General features: G+C 39.4%; 1 protein-coding gene across 7 annotated transcripts in view; it reads left to right on the top strand.

Annotated features, from left to right (window-relative positions):
• Positions 1 to 24,251, top strand: part of PHKB (phosphorylase kinase regulatory subunit beta) — a 232,696-nt gene that overhangs the window by 192,266 nt on the left and 16,179 nt on the right. For all 7 annotated transcript variants that reach the window (XM_032787057.2, XM_075073813.1, XM_032787060.1 and 4 more), the window contains 6 exons: positions 244 to 305; positions 395 to 557; positions 2,198 to 2,279; positions 5,316 to 5,373; positions 7,517 to 7,607; positions 8,864 to 9,066. In XM_032787057.2, coding sequence (XP_032642948.1) covers positions 244 to 305; positions 395 to 557; positions 2,198 to 2,279; positions 5,316 to 5,373; positions 7,517 to 7,607; positions 8,864 to 9,066 — 659 coding nt within the window. The remainder of the gene's footprint in view (positions 1 to 243; positions 306 to 394; positions 558 to 2,197; positions 2,280 to 5,315; positions 5,374 to 7,516; positions 7,608 to 8,863; positions 9,067 to 24,251) is intronic.

Raw genomic sequence — 24,251 nt, 5'->3', positions numbered from 1 at the left:
TCTTCACCGCGCGGGATAATGTCGATTCCGGAACTCCGTTGGTTTTGGTGGAGTTCCGGAATCGATATAAGCGTGCTCGGGGATCGATATATCCCGTCTAGATCAGACGCGATATATCGATCCCCGAGCAATCGATTTTAACGCACCGATACGGCGCGTAGTCTAGACTTGGCCTCAGAATTGGTGTGTGCAGTGTACAGACTGATACTGTCTTGATAAGTGCTTCTTTTTTTTCCTCCCCAGACATTAATATCTGGAGCAGTTGTTGAACAACTTGACTTTCTACGAATCAGTGAAACAGAAGAGTAAGGATATGAGGGAGATCTAATTACAGTGTTTTTCACAATTAAAATGTCTTCTGAACTGTGAACAATTATTTAATTATTTTTTTCAGGCCTCCCGAATTTAAGAGTTTTGAGGAGCTGGAACTTCCAAAACATTCAAAAGTCAAGAGACAAACTAGTACTCCAAATGTTTCTGAACTTGAACAACAACCAGAAGTAAACATTCATGACTGGAAAAACAGGTCAACTTATGAGATTCTTCAGAAACTGCATGTAAGAAAATTGGAGAAATTGTTCTATAGTTTAGTTCTAGTTTCCATCAGACTATATTTTGTTTGTTTTAATTCTGCTAGTTAACAGCACGTTCTTCAGATGAACGTGGTTAACATTGTCACCCCAGCAGCCGCTCCCAGCAGTTTTCTTGGCCAGGATCTTTTTTTTCTTAAATGTTTATTGATTTTTTTCATAAAGAAACAGATAATGAAAAGTACAAAAAGGTAAATGACTTATAGCTAGTATATATTTCCAAATACCACATGCTTCAGAGGATCTTTAATAGAATTATACGATAATGCAATTGTACAGCCTTTGTCAAAGCTGCAAGACCAGACAATACTATGTAGAGATAATATGTTAGAGTGGGGGTAATAAAACAGGAGAAGACATACATAAATAGGGAGAGGAGGGAAGGAATGGACTAAGGGGAAAGGAAACAGAGAAGGGCTTAGGTGGAGTGGAGGTCTGGCATTCTTTGAGCATCCATCAACATTTTTTATCTAATGCATCTGGAAACAGTCAATAATTCTTTGAATTCATATAATTGTTCTCTGAAGCTTTTAAATAGAACTCTACTGTACTGATTTTTGCTTCTAGAGTCTTTCCTCATTGTAGCTCTCTCCCCAGATGCCACAGAACCCTCTGAGCTGCCGCATTCCGATTAACAGTTTTCCATACTCCCTTTAATAGAATCCTTATCAATTTTTTCTGGTAACACCTGAAATGTTCTAAAAGGGGAGAGATGGTTGTGTCCCGTATGAAGAAATACCTCATACCTAGACTGCAGCTCCAAAAACAAACAAAAAACCCCTGAATGGTTGAAATCCACTAAGACAGACTGTAAAAGCAGCAAAGAGTTCTGTGGCACCTTATAGACTAACAAACATATTGGAGTATGAGCTGCTCATGCTCCAATATGTTCGTTAGTCTATAAGGTGCCACAGAACTCTGCTGCTTTTACAGATCCAGACTAACATAGCTACCCCTCTGATACTAAGACAGACTGATGACCTTTTAGTGACTTTTAACTGTAAGATCAACTATAAGTTGCAATTGGGTATTTTTCCTGTACCTGGAAACCAACAATGAATATTTCACATTTCAATATTCTGTCTTAGTGGGAACTTGGAAAACTATCATGTCAATTAGTCATCTGATCACAAGTGTTTGTTTTGCAAATGGTAGAGGCCCAGGGCACCAAGACACGAATGATCTTTTTGAGCCCAGCGGTGCAACTTTATTGAACCTTAATATATGTCCCAAAAAAAGTCGTTCTAAAGCAGCAGTGAAAAGAAGGTTACCAAACTCTGTACCGGTGTTGCTGTGCCACTCTTTCCTTCAGAGGAGATAGGTAATGAAGATAGAGATGAGTATATAACTGGGGTATATCACTAAGGTCCTGATCTGGTAAGGTGCCGAGAGCCCTCAAGTCCCACTGAAAACCTAAAATTGGCTATTTGGTTACTATTATAGGGGGACCAAATGAAGATTTAGAATTTATGGGAAGGGAAGGCTTTCTCCTTGAAATGTGTGTTGTATAGTACTGCTAAAACAATTGTCTTCTGGTTCGTGTGGAATTTGTAATAACTGTGATGTCTTTTGCTAGTCATTTAAATCTGAAAGTTGTTCTTTTTTAGGAATGCAATTGCCTAGCAAGTCAAGCAATTCTGTTGAGTATTTTGCTCAAAAGGGAAGGACCGAATTTCATCACCAAGGAAGGTCAGATATCCTGTCATGTGACTATTCTAAACATTAGAGGAGGCAGTTTTCTGTGTAGTTCTAATGAACATGAATAATAGACATGGTTAGAAAAAGTTGTGTAGCTATTTTCTCCTCTATTAAAGTAGTTTTTGCTTTAATGGAAAATGCACATTAATATACTGTAGAGTGGAATGAGCTGTTAAATCTATTAACTCTTCTAAATTGTTTGCGTGCAGCATGTTGTTGTCTATTCATAAGTCTGAGCAAGCAATTTTTGTCAGAAAGGGTTTGATTTTGTATAATAAAATGAAGCTTGAAGACAGGTTGTGTGTGCCTATGCCTCTTAGTCTGAAATGTATCAGCAATCTTATATTGATGGTTTTATTTTATTTTCCTTATTTTGTGAAATCAGATTTTATTTCAGAATATTATCTATAGAGGTTATTCTGCTTCATCTTTATATCAGAGTTTTGTATTAAAATGCAGGAGTTAAATACACATAAGACATTACAAAACATAAGCTAATAATAACCCAGTAATACTAACCTAGATAATGCTAGATTTGGACCAGCTCTACTGCCCTCAGGAAGCAAGTGGATGGGAAGGAGAAAATAAGTGTTGGGGAGTGGGTGGAGCTATGCTGTACCCTTTCAAGGGCTGCTGTAAACTGTTCCCCACCCCTCAGCCTACAGACACATCCCAGAGAAAGAGGCAATCAGAGGTGGAATTAGGACTCTGTTTCACATTTTCTCCTTTGGATAATCTTAGGGTATTATAGTTTACCCACCACTTCATTTCACAGGGCTTTACCTGAGGATGGTCTAATTCTATGTTAGTACACGTGATGGAGACTTGGCACTTCTAGTATAAATATACTTTACATGCAGTATCGCTGTATAAAACACATCCTGGAAAGTACTAAAAAATACAACGTGCTTCATTGTGTTTTATTTTTTTGACTTTATTTTTATTGTTTTTATATACAATATAAACACAAAACAAAACATATATGACTATATGCACCAGATGGAGATATATAAATAACAAAATTCAATGTTCTTTATTTATAAAACCCGGAAAAACAAAACAAAAAAAACAAGCGAACAAACAAAAAACTCTTAATCCATAGAGATCATGCAGGGCATCAATTACTAAAGTGACTAAATAGATAAATAAGTGAGAATATATCTTCTGAGCATCAGGGATTAATATATACCAAACTGCAAAAGTATGCAGTAGTTTCATGTGTGACAAGACACCCTCATATTTCTTCCAAGTGTTTCCATTAATGAAGTAGTAGAGAGCTCACTAAGCTAGTCGGTGTATGAGGGAGGAATTGCAGATTTCCATTTTCTCAAAATAACTCTTTTGGTCACTAAAATAGTTACTGCAGTCAATTTCTTAATGTTAACTGGTAATACCAACTCATTCAGAACCCCTAAAATACACAAGCTTGGATCAGCAAAGATAGCAACTCTTAAAGTTTTTGAGAGTGCCCTGAATAGGGTGTTCGAGAACACATGCATTTTTGACAGGTTTAAAGGATGTATGAAAGGTTGATTCATTGTACCGTAAAAACATGTTTCAATGTAATACTAAGATTTTGTGAATTTAAGCCACTGTATCCAGACACATGGTCTACTTCTGAACATCAGGGAGGTGTGCATCCTCCTACCACCCCAAATTGTCTGGAAAGTACTTTGTTGTGGACTTCGACACTTCAATAGCTTTCTGTGGTCATTACTTTGAATATATAGTTTCTTGCTCCAATGGAAGATGTTCATAGGAAACCTCCCATATTCAAGATTAGTTGCAACCAAATACAATCACCTCATCTCCCTGATCCTCAGCTCATAATGAACCAACTACCCATCTGGAGACCTCTGGGTTTAATAAAATTCCTGCATTGCCTTCTGATCAGATAGTACTAATATGTGCAATCAGAGGCCTCATCCAAGATGAAGTAATGGATGGTGATAACCTTATTAACTACTGATCTTGCATTAAACAATACAAATCATTGACTAGAGTCCCTGCCAGCCAATTTCTTATGCTATCCCACACGAGCAGTGAGACTGACATTAAACACTGAATATGTGTTGTACACAATAAATAAATAAAATATTCTCTTCCTGCCTAATCTTCACTTCCTACCAATAATGGTTTGAAGGACCTCAGTCCTTCCAGCTGACATGCCCAGGGCCTTCAGATCTACATATCCACAAGCTATGATCTTGCAGTTCAACTCTTCCATGTACCCTGATTGCCTTTTGAAGGGAGGTTGCTGCTACACTTGGGGGTACAAATAAGTGCATCCCACCTATGAATTTTTAATCTGATTGATATTTCAAGCCTAAGGAATTGAGTGGTTGTCAGCACCCACTCTATCTCACGCAGTGGTCCCCTGTGCAACTCTAGGTTCTCAATCCTTTGCCATAACTTAGTGCACCAGGGCCTGTGGAGTTGAGGGACGGTGATGTAGAAAACTAGTTCTGAGCAGTGCAATATTGTATAGTAAAGCATACTTAGCTATTATAACTGCTGCTGCATTACCAGTCTATTTGTAATAAAGCTGTCAGACTTCATTTTGTGGACATTCTTACCAATGCCCATGTTTGGTCTATTTAAATCTTCAGAGATCCTTCAGGGTAGTCATCAAAAAGAAAATTGTTGCAGAATAAGCCAATAACTCACAATTAGGAAAAGCTATTGTATACCTGGCAACAGAAAAGAAACCAACTTTATTTTCTTATGTTACATTTATTTTAGCTGGCTGCTTATGCGAAAATTATAAAATGATGTAGAACATTTGATTTATTGAGGTTTCTTATGGTCTCCCAACAAGTTTGACTAAAATTAGTCAGAGTTACTTGAGCAGTGTCACAGGACACCCGTGATAACTAGGTGGCAGGTTAAATTTAAACTTTAAAGTTAAACATGTACTTAAGTGCTTTACTGAATCTGGTCCAAAATGAACTAACGTCTCTATCAAACTTATTTTATTGTCGCTGAATAAAAGCCACTACAGCTTTTATTTTTTTTTCATGTGTGTAGGTACTGTTTCTGACCAAATTGAGAGAATCTACAGACGAGCTGGCAGCAAAAAGCTCTGGTTTGTATATAATATCTTTGTGTGTTCATTTTTGTTTGATAGATAAATATTGTTTTTCAGCCTGTTTACAAAACATAAGGACAGATCGTTAGGTAATGTAAAGAAGCACAGTTCTGCTGATTTCAGTTCAGCCACACCAGTTTACACCAGCTGAAGATCTAGCCTATATCTCTTAAATAAAGAAACAAATGGAAATACATTTATATGTGAGTAGCTGTTCCTCTCACAAGTATATCACAAAGCAAATGGCTCAGTGATCAGAGCGGTAAATGTTATTCTTCACAAATTGGTCTGTAGCCATCTGAGGACCCATTGGTATAAACTGTGATTGTTGACATTGTCCCTGAAATCGGGGTGACTAGTGTTACTTTTTCTTACAGAATTGTGTTAAAATATGTCCATTTAACAAATTGCATGATAAACATACAGTACTAGTCAAATAAAAAGAATTAGAATTAGTGGGGTAACTGACATGGTCGTCTTTCGGGGAGAATGTTACAACAGTATAAAATAATGGCTTTCAGTAGCAAGGTTGGTGGTCACAAACATTAAATTAATAACAAAAGTAGATACATTTATGTAGTTTACTGCTAATCGTTCCTGAAGGAATTTGAGTTAATGATGGCTTTACTGAAATAATGTTCAAAGGGTTGGGAAGTAAAGTATAGTATTTACGTGTAGTTTGAGTAATTGCTCTGTTCGGACTGAAAGTTGAATAGAAATCTCATTATTTAGTATAGAAAATAAGATTTGAGCCTAAGATGAAGCCCACTCTCACCTTGTAAATACTGTTAATCAAGAAGGTGTTTTTTCGAAAAGATATTAACCATATAAATATAAGAATTTATCTCTGTTTTAGTTTTAGTCTGTTAATAGAATGAAATGGACCTGTATCCACTTATAAACCAAATGTTTTCATTGTTGGTATTTTTAATACTTAGAAAACTGAGGCATGTTGTAAAACTAAAATATGTAAAGCTTTATTTTTCATTTCTCTTTTATGACTGTCATATGGCATACCTAGGTTGATGGTACGCTACAGTGCTGCATTTACACAGAAATTTGCTTCCTCTATAGCCCCACATATTACTACTTTGCTGGTACATGGGAAACAGGTAAAGTGCACAGAGGTCTTAAATAGTGCTGCTTGAGATTTGTTGGCTTACTTGCATTTTGATGGATCAGCTAGTGCAGTTTTGAAATGCTTTGCTCTTGATTTTCAAAGGGTGCACAACATTTTTTCACAGAAGTCAGTATCAGTTTGGTTGATGGATTTTGTACTAACTTTATTGAATATTGTAACTTGTTCATTAACTGTCTTGAGAAATGATTCTTTGCAGCTACAAACCCCATGTAAAAAAGCTTAAACTTAGCTTAAACTTCAGTTTCCATTTTGTCATGAAATTATGATTATAAAATTAAATATTACTTTTTAATAATAATAATACCGTGTAATTCTAGTTATTCTTGAAATTTGCAGCCAGTTTTAAACCCAGCACTTTACATGATTCCCTTCTTTTCATCGCTTACATATAAAATATTGCCTGGAGGCAAAAATTGTCAAAAATGTCATTTAAATATGCGTTGCACGTGCAGTACTTACTCTTACAACAAAAATCTTTGCCTAATATTTCAGCATAACTTTCTGAGAAGTTAAATGCTTTATTTCCTTTGCAAAGATTGAATAATACAGTTTGCTTGAAAATTTCTAAATCTTTCCAAAACAAACCAAAACATCTACCGAAGAGAAATTTTTCACTAATTGCAAATTGATGGCAAACAAAAACATTGGTGGCAAACAAAAACAGACATTCTTTGATAGAAGAAATAATTATAACATTCTGTTTTCTTAACATGTGAGAGAAAAGAAAGCCAGCTTAGTATTTGCAGTCCATAGTTTAATGAGTTCTAACTGTTCCCAACACAGCCATTATTCTATACTTGCTCTAGTGAGTAATAAAAATCCAGGATTTATCCCAAAAAGAAAAACTGTGAAGTGACATTTCAGAAACAAATATTATATGTATTTTCATGGTTAGCCTTTTGAGACTTATCAAATGTGGTGACAGAATTCAAACATGTATTTGAATTCATTAAACTAGCATTTGATATCCAGTGGGATTGCTCTGTTTTCTGCCCTCAGGTCTGTTGTGCGCTTCGCAGCAAGCCTTTTAGGTAAACTAGTGGACAGCCTTGCACCATCTATTACTAATGTTTTAGTTCAGGGCAAACAGGTAAGTGTACATTTTTCAGAATTGCATTCAGCAATGATAATCAAGAGAAAAAAATCTGTATAGGCTCTTTCATTTTGTAGGTCTCAGATACTTTAAGTAGTACAAGACTCAAAAAGCTCATTTATTAAATAACAAAAGAACTGAGTAAAATAAAAAATTAGTAAATCTAATGTTCTGCACATACTTGTGCTAAGAAATGTTTGCATATCTAGTGAAGTTGAGAGCAACATAGAGTAGATAGTTGAGCAGACCAGAACTAGATGGGAAAGGGGAGAGAGAGATGCTGCGATTAAAGTTAAGGGGGAACATATGTGAGAAATGTTAAGGAGGAATTAGTATATAAAAGGACATTGAAACAAGTAGTAAAACATTCTTTAAAGAAAAAGTTAATATATAGAACCTAATAAGCTAAAAGGGATATTAATAAATTTTGTACTATGGGTAGCCCGTCAGTGGGGAACTTCTCACCATTCACATTTTTCTGTCTTTACACCTCTGCCCTAGCCCTAGCCCCTAAATTGCACTATTGTTTGCCTTTCTGGCCCAAAAAGTTTAAAGTAATTATAATATGATTATTAAAAATATCTTTCAATTAGAAAAAAATACATATTGGGTAGTTTTATCATCAAATCATTCCAAACATGAAGGGCTGGTAGCATGCTTCTGGTGCTAGGTAGGAAATTCAATGTGCATGTAGAGTGGTTTGTAGTTGCTTACTTTCACCTTTTTTGATTAACCTGTCCTAGTCAAAACATTTTTAATGTAGATTTTTTTTAAATGTCAGGAAAAGTGTGTGTTTCTCTGTTTCACTTAGAGCAGATGAGAAATTTTAAAATGTTACATTTTTAAGCATGTTTTTCTTTTGGCTAATTAGTCCAATATCTTGATTGCATTATAATTTTAAAACCTAGAACACAATTAAAAAAAATATATTAAGAAAACAGTAACAAGAATCTTGATTCTTAATTTTAAGGAAGGCTTGCTAGAAAGTTATGACACAGGAAATGAAAATACCATCTAGAAAAGTCAAACAGTCAAAGATACATGTTATCCAAACTGTTCCAAAAAAGTAATGGTCTAGTAAGGTCACCTTCTGTTGGGCCAGTTACTCTTACCAATCAGTTGACACCAAACTATATTTTGCCCCAAATGCAGTTTTAATACTACCAGGGAAAGGTTAAAATATGAAGTCTAACTTATAATTGTCATCTGTTGTTCCTGTTTTTTCCCCTACGTTGTTGCTAATATGTTTGTAGGTTACTCTTGGAGCTTTTGGCCATGAAGAAGTTGTTATTTCTAATCCCTTGTCTCCAGGAGTGATTAAGAACATCATCTACAACAAGTGTAATTTACAGGATGAGAGGGAAGCTGTAATTCAACAAGAACTTGTCATTCATATTGGTTGGATCATCTCAAACTCACCTGAACTATTTAGTGGCATGTTAAAAATACGAGTTGGGTCAGTAACATGTCTTTGTTTCTGATTTTTTTATTTGTATTATGGTAGTAACGAGATTCCCCAGCTAAAATCAGGGCCCTGGTGTGCTAATGATTTATTTAAGCAAATACACTGAAGCTTTTATTTATTTATTATATTTTGCACTAAGTCTTAGTTTATTTTGCACTTAGTTTAACATAACGTGTATTCTGCTATAGTAATATTTCCAGCTAAGTTAGAATGTCTAGTTCAGGTAAATATCACATACACGTTCTTATTCAGAGAATATACTTGTCTTTCCAACCTAAACTTCAGATCATTCAGCAGAATGTAGTTCTGCTGTACTAGCTCTAGTAAAACATTTTTATCATGCAAGTTGAAGTAAAATTCACGTTACTCTGCCAAGCTGTATACAGTGTGCAGTATTAGGAGTATTACTTTTATGCAGTGTTACATGGTAGAGTCACTTCATTAAACCTAAACAAAGTTTTAAAGTGCAGGCTGTTTTCCGAGATTTTATGATGCTATCTTTTCTTTCTCAAGTAGTTTCTGCATGACTGCCGATTTTCCTTTTTCAGATTTAATTTATTTTATTTCTGTCAGATAACATCCTCATCTTGTGAATTACTAATTTTGTCCTGAAGCTTCTTAGATTTCATGTGAACCATTTGTTTAATTTATTCTAAAAATAGGTCCCCTGCTGTTTTATTTCTGCTGTTCTATATTCACCATATACTTTGGATGAGAAATATTACTTGTTTCTTTAAATGCTATGTCAGTAAAGATAAAAATTTAATTCTAATATCATATAAAATTATATTTATGTACAGTAGTGGAGCATCATCATAAAGAAAAAACTTAGTGGAAAGCTTCAACTTTCTTAGTTCTTCAAGTGATTGCACATGTACGTTCCACTCTTAGTGTGGGTGCATCCAGCACATGACTGTTGGAAACCGTTTGTATCAATGGTATGTGTTGGGTGACTTGAGCTCATTCTGCTGCCACATGCCACTGCGTGAAGGTATTAAGGGCAGAGCCACCCCTAAACCTGCTCAGTTCTTTCTTACCACCTGAAATGGTCATTGGAACTTTCTTTTATACCAGAACAGTTTTAAATTAATCACTGCTTCACTTGGGAGCCATATAGGAGGTTCCATGTGGTCTCTTTTGGGGAAAAAGGTTATATAGATGTAGATATCAGAGAGAGAGTGTGTGTGTGTATTATAGTTGTGTTGTTAAAAAAAAAATAAAGGACTTGTTTTTTACGTTCTTTTTTTGTTTTTGTTTTTCCTATTCCTAGTATCGAGGTAAACCTCAGTCACTAGGTTTCAAGTCATGTGCTTCTTGCTCCAGGCCTCTGCCAGTGAGTGACCTGCACAATAGCTCCCTGAAGTGCTTGGGGAAAGCACACATGAAGGACTGGTGCTAGATTTGCAGGGAGTACAAGCCTAGCATGAAGAAGGAAAGGGCGGCTAAGCTGAAACTCCTGCTGATGGAAGCAGCTCTCAGGCTACTGTCAGAGCCGTCCTAGTCTTACTCAGTGTCATATGCTGCAGCTTAAGTGAGAAACACACCTGCAGATATTGCAAATCCCAGCACTGTTCTCCCTTGCCTGTACCAAGGAAGAAATACAAATCTTTCAGAGAGGAAACAGTCAAGGGAAAGTTTCCACTCTCTAAGTCTGGGAAGAGGTCGAGAAGGAGTCAAGTAGAGTGCATCTGAAACCTAAGCAGTCCTCCTCCAAATTGGTGCCACAGTCAACTCCAGCTCTGCAAGGGGCACTGTTGAGCCAAGTTCCAGAAGTGGTACTGTCAACTTCATCGGCACCGCAACAAGAGACCATCTCGGTGACAACTACCCTGGAGTTATTTGCAGTGGCAAGAAACTTGCTCTGCCTCTTGGTTCAAGTGTCTCCTTCCTTATAGGAGTCCAGTCCTTCAGCACTGCTGCCACTTCTGCCAGTGATTCAACCTCTGGTACCACAGTTGCCTGCTTCACACACAGGCAGACCCTTGGTACTGTCCAAGGGAAAGCCGGCTATGATGGAGTCATTCCATCTGTCACCAAGTTCTTGGTACCAGTTCCCAGCACTGACTGGATCAGCCCGACCATGATCAGAAAAAGGGGAATTCTGATTAGTCAGACTTGGTGGTGGGATCTTACATATCACAATCCCAAAGCAGGACCTGCCGGTCTCTGCACAGATCCTCTTTTCCCACCTATTACTGTGACCCTTGAATGAGAACTTCCATGGGAATGTGTCCAGAACAGTGGGGTCCTGATCCATATCAGTGACCATTTTGGAACCCTTGAGGTTTCCCACCAGCTTCCAGATCACGTGTACTCAGTTCTCTCATCTAGAAGGGCTGAGTATATGCACTCAGCAGCTCCGTCCCCAGAGTCCAGCACCAAGCCCAGTACTGAGGATCAAGAGGAGGTTCCAGCACCAGAGCAGTAGTCAGTAGTAGAAGTTCTACCCCCTCCAGTCTTTGTTTGCTCTCCATTCTCTCCAGACCAGGCAGTTTCATCCAGAACAACTTCATTTCCTTCTGATGACTTCAATGTTTATCAGGAGTTGTTCTAGAGAGTGGCTGCAGACTTGGGTGTATTAGTTGAAGAGTTCAGGGAGTCCTCACTTTGCCTGGTTGACACTTTATCATTGGTGGGTCCCTTCAAAGTAGCTCTGCTAATTAATGAGGCCGTACTAGAGCTGATAAGGGCCTTATGGCAGACTTCATCATGCTCTTTGCCTCTGAAGTTTGAGTACCTTTATACTCATCCACATTTGGACTCATTAGTCATCGCAGCAGCTAATAAAAGAAAATGACAGGGGCAACAAGCTTCCACCCGCCCAATCAAAAGATGCTAAGAGGCTAGACTTATTTGACAGGAGATTTTCCGCTGCATGTTGCTAATGAACAGGCCCTGTTGGGATGATAGAATTTTAGTTTGTGGGGTTCCATGGAAAAGTTCAAGGAGCTGCTTCTGGAGAATCCAAGTGAGGAGTTCTCTTCCCTGGTCAGGTGAGGGAAGACTGCTCATAAGAACTTCACTTCAGGCAAGGCCGAATGAAGCAGACTCGGCAGCTAGAACCATGGCCCATAGAGGCCATGAGTAGTGCATCCTGACTGCAGTCTTCTGATCTTTCCTATGAAGTCCAGAGTACTATCCAGGACTTGCCATTCAAGAGCCCTTCTCTGTTCTCGGACAAGATGGACAGCAAGCTCCATGGACTTAGTCTGTACACACCTGCCTCTGTCAGGAAGCACTATTGGCCACAGTAGACACACCAATATTCCACTCTTCTTCCTTGGCAAGACCTATCCAAAAAAAAAAAAAAAAGGTTCAGGAGTTATAAGCGTAGGCCTCTCCCTCCAGCTACTTTGGCTCCAGCTCCAGGCCCCTCAGGGCATCCACAGAGCATGCAGTTTGACTGTGAGGTTTCCATCTCTGAACCTCCCTTACCTTTGCAAAACTACATATCCCACTTCCACTGTGCTTGGTCCTAGATTATTTTGGACCAGGGGGTCTTGAACTCTGTGGAAGTGGGATATACTCTCCAGTTTGCTTCCACCCCTTCCTCCCCGTCCCTCTTCCAGAGACCACTTTCACGAGAAACTCCTTGTGCAGGAAATTAATCACTCCTTCACTTGGGAGCCATATAGGAGGTTCCATGTGGTCTCAGAGGGAAACACTTTTATTCACAATATTTCTTAATCACAGTGTGAGTGAAGGAGGGGCGAGGGGTGTCTCAGACCAATTTTAGACCTGCATCTTCTCAACAAGTTCTTAAAAAGGATAACGTTCCATATGGTCACTCTAGCTTCTATTATCTCTTTCTTGGATCTCAAGGACTGGTATACTGCCCTCAACTTAAAGGATGCCTATTTTCATGTGGCAATCAATCAAGTTCACAGGAAGTACCTCCAATTTCTGGTAAGTTGAAATCATTACCATTTCACTCTACTACCTTTCAGTCTGTCAGCAGCTCCCAGGGTCTTTACAAAAGTCATGGTAGTAGTAGCTGCATTCCTCCTAAGACTGGGAATGCAGTATTACCCCCTACTTAGACAACTGGCTTGTCAATGGCTAGTCCAAACGAGAAGTGCAGAACAGTGTTGCCTGGATTCAGTCAACATTTTAATGCTCTAAGGCTGTTAAACAACAAAGAGAAAATTTTCTTCTCTCCTGTACACAGGATAGAGTTTATAGGGGGTGTAATGGCCTCATCTCAAGCCAGGGCCTTTCTTCCACACTCAAGGGTTCCAGACAATTCAATCAATTGTTACGGATTTGTTATAGATTTAGACTCAGCTGGTCACTATGGCATAAAACTATTTGAGGCTTCTGAGTGACATGGCGTCTTGTACCTATGTGGTTCAACATGCCAGACTACAACTCAGAATTCTGCGAGCTGGCTGTCATCAGTCTATTCTCCAAGCTGCCATCATTTACTCTCAGCAGTCAGTGCCCTCCCATGTCCTAACCTCCCTAGATTGGTGGACAGATCCAGCCAATGTATGTGTAGGTATTCCCTTTGCCCACCCACAACCCACTCTCATGCTAGTGACAGATGTTTGGCTCTGGGCTGGGAAGCCCATTTGGGTTCTCTACAAACACTGCATGTATGGTCCTCAGAGGACTTCGCTTTACACAGCAGTGTCACATAACTGAAAGCTGTCCGACTGCCATGTCAAGCATTTCTATTGCAGATTAGGAAAAGCAGCCTGTTAGTCCTTACAGACAACATGGCAGCAATGTTTTACTTCAACAGGGCTGCTCTTCTCCACTTTGTCAAGAAGCAACTCTACTCTGGGAGATCTGTATTGCCAACTCAATAGCTCTACAAGTATCTTACCTTCAGGGTGTACAGAATAACTTTGCAGATCAACTGAGTGGATCATTTACAAGTCATCATGAATGGTCTCTTCACTCAGAAACAGCCAGGTACATCTTCCAGCTGTGGCGGTTTCTCCAAGTGGACCTATTTGACAAAGTCCAACAGAATGTGTCAGCAATTCTGCTTCCTACAGGGTCACAGCACAAGTTCCATAACAGATTCTTTTTACTGACATGATCACACAGGCTCCTTTATGTTTTTCTACCAGTCCCACTCATTCAGGGGGTATTGCTAAAGATAAGACAGGCCAGAGTCATACCTATAGCTGCAGCATGAGTCCGTCAGCACTGGTTCTTCACTCTTCTGGTGCTTTCAGTAAAGCCTACAATTTCACTTCCACTAGATTCGGCCCTAATCTCCCAGAATCGTGGCTGTCTATTCCACCTGAGCCTATAATCCCTTTGCTTAATTGCATGGATGGTCCATGGCTAGACAATAGAGAGCAGGCTTGCTCAAAAGACATTCAAGAGGTCCTGCTAAATAGTAGAAAGCCTTCTACAACAGCTCCATACTTTGCTAAATGGAGAAATGTCTCTATCTACTCTCAATATTATGGGGTATCACCAACCAGTTCTTCAGTTCAACATATTCTGGACTACTTATTATATCTGAAACAGGTTTGGCAGTTAACTCCATCAAAGTACATCTGGCTGCTATTTCAGCATCCATCCTTAAATGGACATTTTTTTTATTTTCTCCAATAACATGTCCATGTGGTCCCAAGATTCTGTCAAGACTTATGGGTCCCCATTTGAACCATTGGCTACCTGACTGCTGCTGTCAATGAAGGTGACGTTGGTGGCCATTACTTTGGCCAGAAGAGTAGCGGAGTTGGGAACATTAATGTTGGGTCCTCTATATACAATATTTTTAAAGGATAAGGTTTACTTGTATCCTCATCTGAACTTCATCTCAAAGGTTCTTTCCTCTTTCCACATCAACCAGCCAATTTCTTTGCCTGTGTTCTACCCAAAATCACATACGACCAACGAGGAAGAGTTTTTTTTCATACCCTGGACGTCAGAAGACCCTTGGCATTTTACCTGGAGAGAACCAGTCACTTTCAGAAAACCTCCAGCAGGCACAATAAGAGGTCAGTCAATCTCTACCCAGATAATCTTTTTGGATTACATTCTGCATAATCATGTGCTATGACTTGGCTAATGTCACTCTGCCTGACACAGTCACAGCTTGTTCGACGAGGTCAGAATCAGTCTCAGTGGCTTTTCTGGCACAAGTTCCAACTGCAGACATTTGTAGAGTAGCAACCTGGTCCTCAGTCCACATGTTTGCCTCCCACTATGCTGCAGATGAAGATTCCAGATACGATGCTAGAGTGGGATGAGTCATTCTCCAATCTTTATTGAAATAAACTCTGATCCTTATGAATCAGGAGTAGAATGCAGGTGTACAATCATACAAAGAAGCAAAACTAGCCTGTTCTGTAACTCTGGTTCTTCAAGATGTTTTGCACATGTCTATTCCATAACCCATCTTCCTACCCATCAGAATTACAGCAAGAAGGAATTGATGGGGGCTAGGGACAGGTCTGCCATTTATACTATCACACAGTGGTTCATGGCAGCAGGGGTACCTCAAGCAGCGCAACAAGTACTGCTGAGGGAAAAAGTTTCTGATGGCGCTGCACTGGACGAACTGACACCAAGTGTGGAATGAACATCTACATCTCAAAGAACAGTTACAGAATAGGTCAGTAACTTTTTTCTAAAATGTATTTTAGAATTGTGTTGCATTATTTTTTCACTCAAGGAATAAACATTTATGCCCCTCGTCTTATACTACGTGTATTTTCTTTGCATGCTTTCCATGCATCTTGATGGAATATGCACTCTGCTTTTCAGATATACATTTACACAATAAAAAAATTGCAGTAAAAGGTGTTTTATCTGGCATGTTGGAGGAATGGGGGGTGCCGATTAGTGAAAAATGCTAGTTAACTAAGAGGGAGGGAGTTCAGATGTGGGGATAGGAGTTGGGGTGCAGGATGGGGAGCGAGGTGCTGACTCTGGGAGGGAGTTTGGGTATGGGAGGAGGCTTGGGGCATGAGAGGGGGTGTGGGGTGCTGGATTAGGGATGTGCTCACTTCAGGTGGCTTCCTGCAAGCAGTGACCTGTCCTGGCTGCTCCTAGGCAGAGGTGCAGTAAGTGGCTCTGCAGTTGGTGCAGGGCCGGCAGGGACAGTGTGAACTATAAACTGGACTTTCAATGAAGATCAGAAATGCTGGGTTTTAGAGCTTTCTGGTTGGTGAAGTGCCAGATAAAACAGCTTTTACTGTATTTTGAACCCGTTTAGGATGTAACACTTTTCACAGTATTTATCAACACAGTAATATCCTCAGTAAGCACACAGGAGTCAGAACACAGGTTGCTCCGTTGCAGTGTAACCTGCTATGGACATTTCAGATGCCTTGTGCCATTACAGATTTTTTAGCAGCATGATATGGCACAAATGTACTCATAATATTGAGCGCAGTCATATTGATGCCTGCATATTGGAGACACTGTTCAAGAGTAATTCTCTATGCCAAAATATTTTATAATTCTGCCAAGGTTAGTAAAGATTTTATCATGTATTCCTTTTAGCTGTAGAGAGTTTTTATAAGGAACTGCCTTGTGTGTGTGTGTGTGTGGGAGAAAATGTAAGTTGAAATGAGCTGCTGCTGTTAAAATTTGTTCCTGCTTCCTTTCAGACAAAACAAGACAGACACACACACAAAAGGACTCCAAAAAAAAAACAACAAAATATAGAAAATGCTACTTACGTCTCTGCTGCTGACTCTCACTTACAACCTATGTGCTGAAGACACATGGACCCAATACATTGTCTTGTGTGCCACTTTGAGACTTGGCAAACTTGTACTAGCATTGGGCTGGTTAGGGCATTGCTCTACAGCACTGTTGCAAAATATACAATTGTATTTTCTAGAGAAGTCAAAAAGAGAAAGTGATAGGAAAGAGAAGAAATAAAGTAGGGAAAGGAAAATGACATATAAAGGAAGGGATGATATCAGGAACCCAAGTCTCATATTCCAGGTGGTGTTCAGGACTCTTCTGGAGCCAGCAGAAGTGGTTATGTCATCTGGGTTGCTTTGTTGGACTCAGTCTGGTCAGGTCATCTCTCAGGATCAGGACAAAGGAGGCTCTCAAGGGTGTCATGGTAAATCATGTGATCCCAGGAGATAGTGGGACTGGAAGCCATGACAGTAAAGCTCACTCCTTTTAGTTCACCCTGTCTACCATTTAACACCTGCCCTCCCAAAGTCTCTTTCTAGGGCCCTAAAAAGAGGGTGTTGAGTCTGCCACTGCTTTAATAAGAACAGTGACGAGAAGACTCAAGGGCAATCTTATGCTTCCTTGGTGTGTAAACCCTAGCTCCCAGAAGGAGACAGTACAAGCTTAACCCCTATTGAGGTAAAAGCAACCGTCCTCGTACCATTATAGCCAGCAGAGATTGTCTGAGCCTTTGAGGGGCAGAGGTCCCAGGGGAGGAGACCCTGTGCCCCTTCCTCCACTGGCACACCCATCTTCCATCTACCTCGTGAACATAGGTTTGACAGTGTAGTCTCCAGCCGTGCAGAACCAGTAAATCCTATTTTTCCTCCAATCCCATTGTGAACTGTTTAATTTTGTTTTGTTTTGGAATGAGACTGCCTCAGACCAGTGGGTGTTGGAGATTGTGCACAAGGGGTACTCCAGTGTAAATCCATTGCTACAGTTCACCCCCTCTCCTTTCCCTGTTGGGGACCCCCTCAAGATATTATTCAGGAAACAAGTAGACTTCCTCCTGCAACTTGGAGCAGTGGAAGATGTGCCCTTGTAATTCCAGGGCTGGTGGTTTTAATCCCATTACTTCCTGGCCCTAAAGAAGAAAGGAGGATGGTGCTACATCCTATATCTTCGACAACTCAGCAAATTCATTTGTCGATTAAAGTTCAGGATGATGATGTTGGTGTCCATAATTCCAACTCTGGGTCCTCAAGATAGGATGCATTCTTTCATATCATAATTAACTTGGCCCACAGGAGATACCACCGATTTCTTATGGGAATCTCATTACCAATACAGAGTTCTTCCCCTTAGCCTATCCACAGCCCAGAAGGTGTCATCAAGTGTCTAGCAATTGTGGCTGCACATCTGAAAAGGCAAGGAATTCAAATCTGCCCTTACTTGAACTGGCTGGTCTGAGGTTGGTCATCTCAGCGAGTGAACGACTCAATTTGAGTAATTCTCATTCTCTTCACTGCACTGAGCCTCAGAGCAAAATCCATTCTTACCCCTGCTCAGAGCATAGAGTTCATGGTGTCAGTATCTGCAGCATGTCAGATTTCTCACCATTCTAAATCTCATCAACCAGGTTCAGTCTCATCCAAGAATATTGGCCCAAGCCTGGCTGAAACTGTACCTATGTGATGCATTTTACAAGACTTCACCTTGCTCCATGCAAAAGTTGTAAAGATCAGTGAATCTACATAGCAGACACTATATACATGCTACATTGGTCAAAATTTCTCAGGAAGTCCTCTCCTAGTTAGACTGGTGGAAGGACCCACCACACACCTGCGGAGGAGTGTCATCCTCCTCCTTTCTCTCCAGTATGACAAAGGTGGTAGACACATCCATAATAGAATGGGGAGCTCATCTGGGCCACCTTTGGATCCAGGGCCTCTGGTCCCTCCAGGTGGTGAACCTTCCTATAAACATCCTGGAGTTGAGAGCTATTCAACTGGCATGCACAGCTTTCCTCCCAGCACTTCTGAGTTGTCACAGCACAGGTACTCACAAACACCACAGGAATGCCCTATATCAACAAGCAGGGAAGAGCTCACTTGTTTCTGCTGTACCATGACATGATCCACCTTAGGGGAATGGTACCTCAGACCCACATCATGCCAGTGGCTCTACATCTTCCCCAGAATACCCTATTGGACCATCACGGTCATTAATGCTGAAACAACTATGAATGGTCACACAGGAACTCCATTTTTGTGTAGATGGGAGTACTCAAGCTTAGACCTGTTTGCATCTGACCAGAAAAACAAATGATGAAGTTTCTTCTCCAGAACAGGAGCCAGTCTTGGTTTTCTGTCAGACATCTTTCTGATTCCATGGTCACTGGGATGCATGTATTCCGACCCACCAATTCCTTTGATACCAGGAATCCTCGGGAAGATCAGACAAGATGCAGCCCTGACAAAGACTGTCAAAATGGGTCTTAGATTATATTAAGACATGCTACATTGTGGCCCACTTAGACCTATCTGGACCATTTAGGACCTAATCCACCAGAGCTCAGGCCACCTCATTGCAAGGTGTCCTTATTTTGGAGATTTGCAAAGCAACTACCTGGAGTTCAGTTCACACCTTCGCTCAGTATTATTGCTTGGTATAAGGCTCTAGATACGATGCCCACTTCAGTACAGCTGTCCTGCACTCACTGCTTCAGTAGACTCTGAGTACCTACTTCCATGATGACTTATTGCTTGTGAATCACCCAAAGTGGAAGATATGTAGACAGTCACTCAGAGAAGAAAGAATGGTTGGTTACCCTACAATAACTGTGGTTCTTTGAGATGTTTGTCCATGTGTGTTCTACAGCCCAGCCTCTTTCCACACTACAATGGAGCTCATAACAATCTAGATCCTCTTTTAGCAAAGGAACTGGAGAACAGTTGCAGATACCCTGCCCTCTGTGACCTCAGCCACAGGGTGTGCAGGGCATAGTTACGGCCCTAATGGACACTGCTACTGAAGAGGTTATGATTTTGTGTGCATGGAGCACATGCATACCAGAAGAGGAATACATGCCAACAACACATCTTGATGACCACATTTATTGTAGGGTAGATAACTGTTCTTTGGCAGACATGCCAGAAGGAATGTAACTGCAAGTATATGGGTAATTTGCAAGGTATCCATGGGCAGTAGCAGTGTTTTCAAGTCAACTTGTCTTTAGTCATACTAAAATATTTGTTTTATTAACCGTTCATATTTGGTAGAGTTGCTCATAAGTGCAACGGTTTTTTTCCATTGTAAAACATACTTTCTGCAGTGTCTGCTTATTCACATGACTCACCCCAGAATCATCTTTAAACCAATCCCAGTGTGTCAGTGTTCCTCCCTGTTCCAAGGTTTCATCGTTTAGATTCAATTTTATTTTCTATTATCACTTACTTCAATAAGTAAAATTAACTTTCTCACAGAAATAGTATTCCAGTCTGATAATAATTTGATTTGGTGTCTCATTATTGATTTGTAATCTGGCTTTCATGTTGAAAAAGATAAAGTTCCTGACAGACCCATTACTGTAAAGATCTCCAATCACCTGCTTTCTGCCCAAGCTCTGTCACTCAGGTTTTAGTAGGAGATACTTCTAAAGGTTTATTTGATAAAACATTTTTCATCTCCACGTTTTATACTGTCAAAACACCTCACATAAGCAATTATGAACAGAAAATACCTTGTCAGTGAATGAACTCCTATTAATGCCTAAACTGCATCTTTGTATCAGTGAACCGATTCCGAAGGTAATTCTGTATTTTAGTTAAAACAGGCAAACATGAGTTTATTTGTCTTGAGTTTATTTGAATTAATAACTTGTAATTTTGACTACTTTGGGGGTGGGGGGCCTGGCTTGAGATTGCAAGGGTTTTTTTTTCTTTTTTTTTGAAAGTCCAGTATATCCATCTGCTAATCATTTGTTGAAGGTGGTAACACGCAGCTCATGTACTATGACCCATCTTTGCCCAATGTATGAGTAGGCATTATGTACAGATTCTCAGTCTTGTTCTGCTTCTTTTGCATGATTCTGGGGGTGTAAAGCTGTCCTTCAGGCCCAGCACAAAGCTTATGACTGGTGTGGGGAATGGGCCTGGTCAGGATGCTCTGCCCATTTATAGTCACAAGTTAGCAAATGATCCCTTGGGAATAACTGTCAGATGGTAGAGTGTACAGCAGCTTATTGCTGGCACAGAATCAGCCAGAGAATTGGGAAATTATAAGCCGTTTCCTTTCCCATTCCCTGCTACAATATATGGAAACTCTGAGAGAACTAAACAATATTTCTCTTTGAATTATTAGTATTCCTCTTAAATAAAACAATACAAAGGCATACACAAATGGAGCATCAGAACTACATATCAAAAGGTGGTTACCATTAAAAGTATGTCTTGTTGCTTCACGTTTGATTATTGGCTCAAATAAACAACATAATCTCAGCCTGACTGAATTTGTAAGCATATGAAAAATCAGACTTAATTGTTAGGTTATAAATCTTGTATCTGTCTTTTATGTTTTTAGTAGCTATAACTTAAATTTCTCTGTAATGAAACCTTGCACCTAGTAGAAAAAAAAACCTTTTTTTTAATTTTATTCTTTTGAGAGACGTTCCACTAAAGTGCTAAATCTTGGATACTTGTTTTATATATTGTCCTGTTTATGTATGTAGGTATGGATATCAGAACTGGTTTGAAGGAGGTTGCTCTTTTGTTGCTTTATCTGTAAGGCCTGTATATTGTATTCTGAAGGGCATTGCTCAAGTTTTTAACCTTTCATAAAAAACACTTTTAAATTAAAATGGCATATGTATGACACAGGAATGTCAGGCATTTCATTTGTGCTGGACCCCAAACATAGCTTCAAAGTTTCAATGTAGTCGTGACATTAAGTTTCCTATAGAGAAAGAAAAAGTGTTAGTCATCCAAATTTAATAAAATCTGAGTACCACATTATATAATGATTTTTTTAAAAATAAGTTAATTTCAAAAAGGCTTGAACAATAAGCAGTGATGTATCAAAATACATCGTGATGCTCTACTGATGGTGTAAAAGTGCCATTTTACTAATTAGTGACATACTTGAATACAGGCTCATACTTTTTGTTCAGTCTGTAAAATTGAAGTCATGTGACTCAGTCCAGATGAGTTTCAGTGACCAGATAATTTCATTCTAAATGGTTCTGTCTTGTAATGGAAACAGGCCAGTTTTTATAAGCAGTTTCAATATTCCATTAAACAATCCAAATATAATTTGCTTTTAACATTTTATGCTTTTTATGACAGTTCTAAAAGAGAGACAAGCTGGGCAAGGCAACATCTTTTACTGGATCAACTTCTGCTAGTGCAAGAGACATGCTTTCGAGCTTACACAGAGGTCTTGCCCAGAGCTGAGGAAGAGCTCAGTGTAAGCTTGTCTGTCTCACCAGCAGAAGTTGGTCCAGTAAAAGATATTACCTCAACCATCTTGTCTCTCTAATCTGCTGAGACCAACAATGCATAGAAGTTCTTCTAAAAGGCAGCTAATATTGACAGCAATGACTGTGGTAAAACTGTCACTTTTTTCAGCTATACCCATAAATACAGGACATTTTAAACACCAACTCTTCCATTTTCCCTTTTTCGAGACTATGAATATCAGCCTTCCCTGTTTTTATGGAGGAAGAGGAGAATATTCAGAATAATTAGGGATAACAGGCACACCTTAAATAGTGTGTTCAGTACCAAAGATCATGTGCTACTCTGTCTTTCCTTTAAATAAATAGATATGAGTAATCATAGTTGAAACCAGTGGGACCACCTGTGTGATTAACTGCTGATAGTGAGAGTCAGGAGGTTATAATCTGGTTATATCTGCACAAAGTGGGCTATTTCTAGGTTTCCAGATACAACTTTTTAATGTCTTGTCAATTTGTTCTCCTTTACCACTGTTATTCCTACATTGCCTGTTGATTTATTTTTATTCTCCCTGTTCTGCACCATTTCTTGACGCCTAATCAGGCTCTACTCTGCAAAACAATATAGAATATATGTCCAGGTGTAGGAGTCTTGCTGGCATCACAGAAATACTAGATACTCTTACCTGTGAAATTACAAAGTTTTAAGACTTGTGAATGTGTTTATATAAATATATTGGGTACCATTAAATAATTTCTTTTGAGGATATGTTGTATTCTCAACTTTCAATATGTATGAAAGTTTAATACAATGGTGAAAAGTGAATCCCTAAGAAATACTTGCTATAAATAGACTTGTGTATTTCATCCTCTCTTCATTCCTTCACTATGGTAACTGAATAGAGACTCTAAGCCCTACAACCACTTTTATTGAGTATAATGTTATGGGATGCCCACCCTAGAGGGCCAGACCTAGTCAAATTTCTTTTAACTTCTGACAGCAAATACCCTTGTGTTCTGAAGGAGCTATGCTTTGTAAGAAAACAGGGTAGCTGAGTAATCCTGCTTCCCAAATTGACCTAGCAATACAGTCTCTTTTCATATTCATTATTCAGGGTACGTCTACACTGCACGATTATTTTGAATTAGCTTAAACCGATATTACAAAACAGATCTAATAAAATCGGTTTAGTGCGTCCACAGTGGGATCACGAAATCGATTGTTTGTGTCCATGGTCTAAAGAGTTGTCAGTTGGTAGATCTAACTTGAGACCAAGTTAACCCTGTAAGAATAGGCTCAGTAGGGGCCACTGTTTCAATCCTCTGAGCCATCCAGTCCCACTAATCGTAACAGCATGAATCTCATCTAGCAGGAATTCTCATTACTTTTTACGTGTCTCAAACGGGACCTCATTACATATCTCCAAATTGGCTTCCAAAGAGGCAAACGTGAATCTTTGATAGCGACTGACCCATGTTTTCAATTCCCAAAGACAGTTAAGGGTTAATAAAGCTCTGAATTCCTCCTGTGAGAAAACTGAGATGCTAATCAACATGTTTTGTCAGGAATAAAAATATATAATGCATTTAAGCTGAATAACCTCATTTGAGCAATACTTGTGTATGCAGCGCTGAGAAGCTGAAATAGTGAAAATGAATACAGTATAAAATACATGTAATTGCAGCTTTAATTGAATTTATTTTTTTCTACTGAGAGATAATGCAAAACAGTAAACAAAACAAACAGCCATAGTGAAGAGCAATGCATTTTAAAAATTTATACAGGTTTTAATAATCTAAGAAGCGTGTCAATAGCATACAGGACCACCCACGGCATTTCATGGCTCCACGTTTAGCACCGGGCAGCAGTGTCCTCTCCTTGGCAGATTCTCACCTCCTCATGAACATCCTTGTGGGAGAAGGATTAGTTCAACCCTCTGTTCTGAGTTGTTTTTTCACAACAACCGCTTTGGGCATTTCTGGTTTTTACGAGTCTCCATGATAAACAGCTTTTTGTTCTCCCCTCCCGCTCCAGGATCTAGGGTATTCCCGGTCAGGGGTTCCATGCAGAAGACTACCTTTGGCTTTGGGGACTCGGGCATTGCCCCCTCGGTCTGAT

Source organism: Chelonoidis abingdonii, chromosome 19 (genome assembly GCF_003597395.2).
Source record: "Chelonoidis abingdonii isolate Lonesome George chromosome 19, CheloAbing_2.0, whole genome shotgun sequence".
Classification (NCBI taxonomy): domain Eukaryota; kingdom Metazoa; phylum Chordata; order Testudines; family Testudinidae; genus Chelonoidis; species Chelonoidis abingdonii.
Note: the sequence above shows the minus strand (reverse complement) of the source record. Positions and strands in the feature narration are given on the sequence as shown.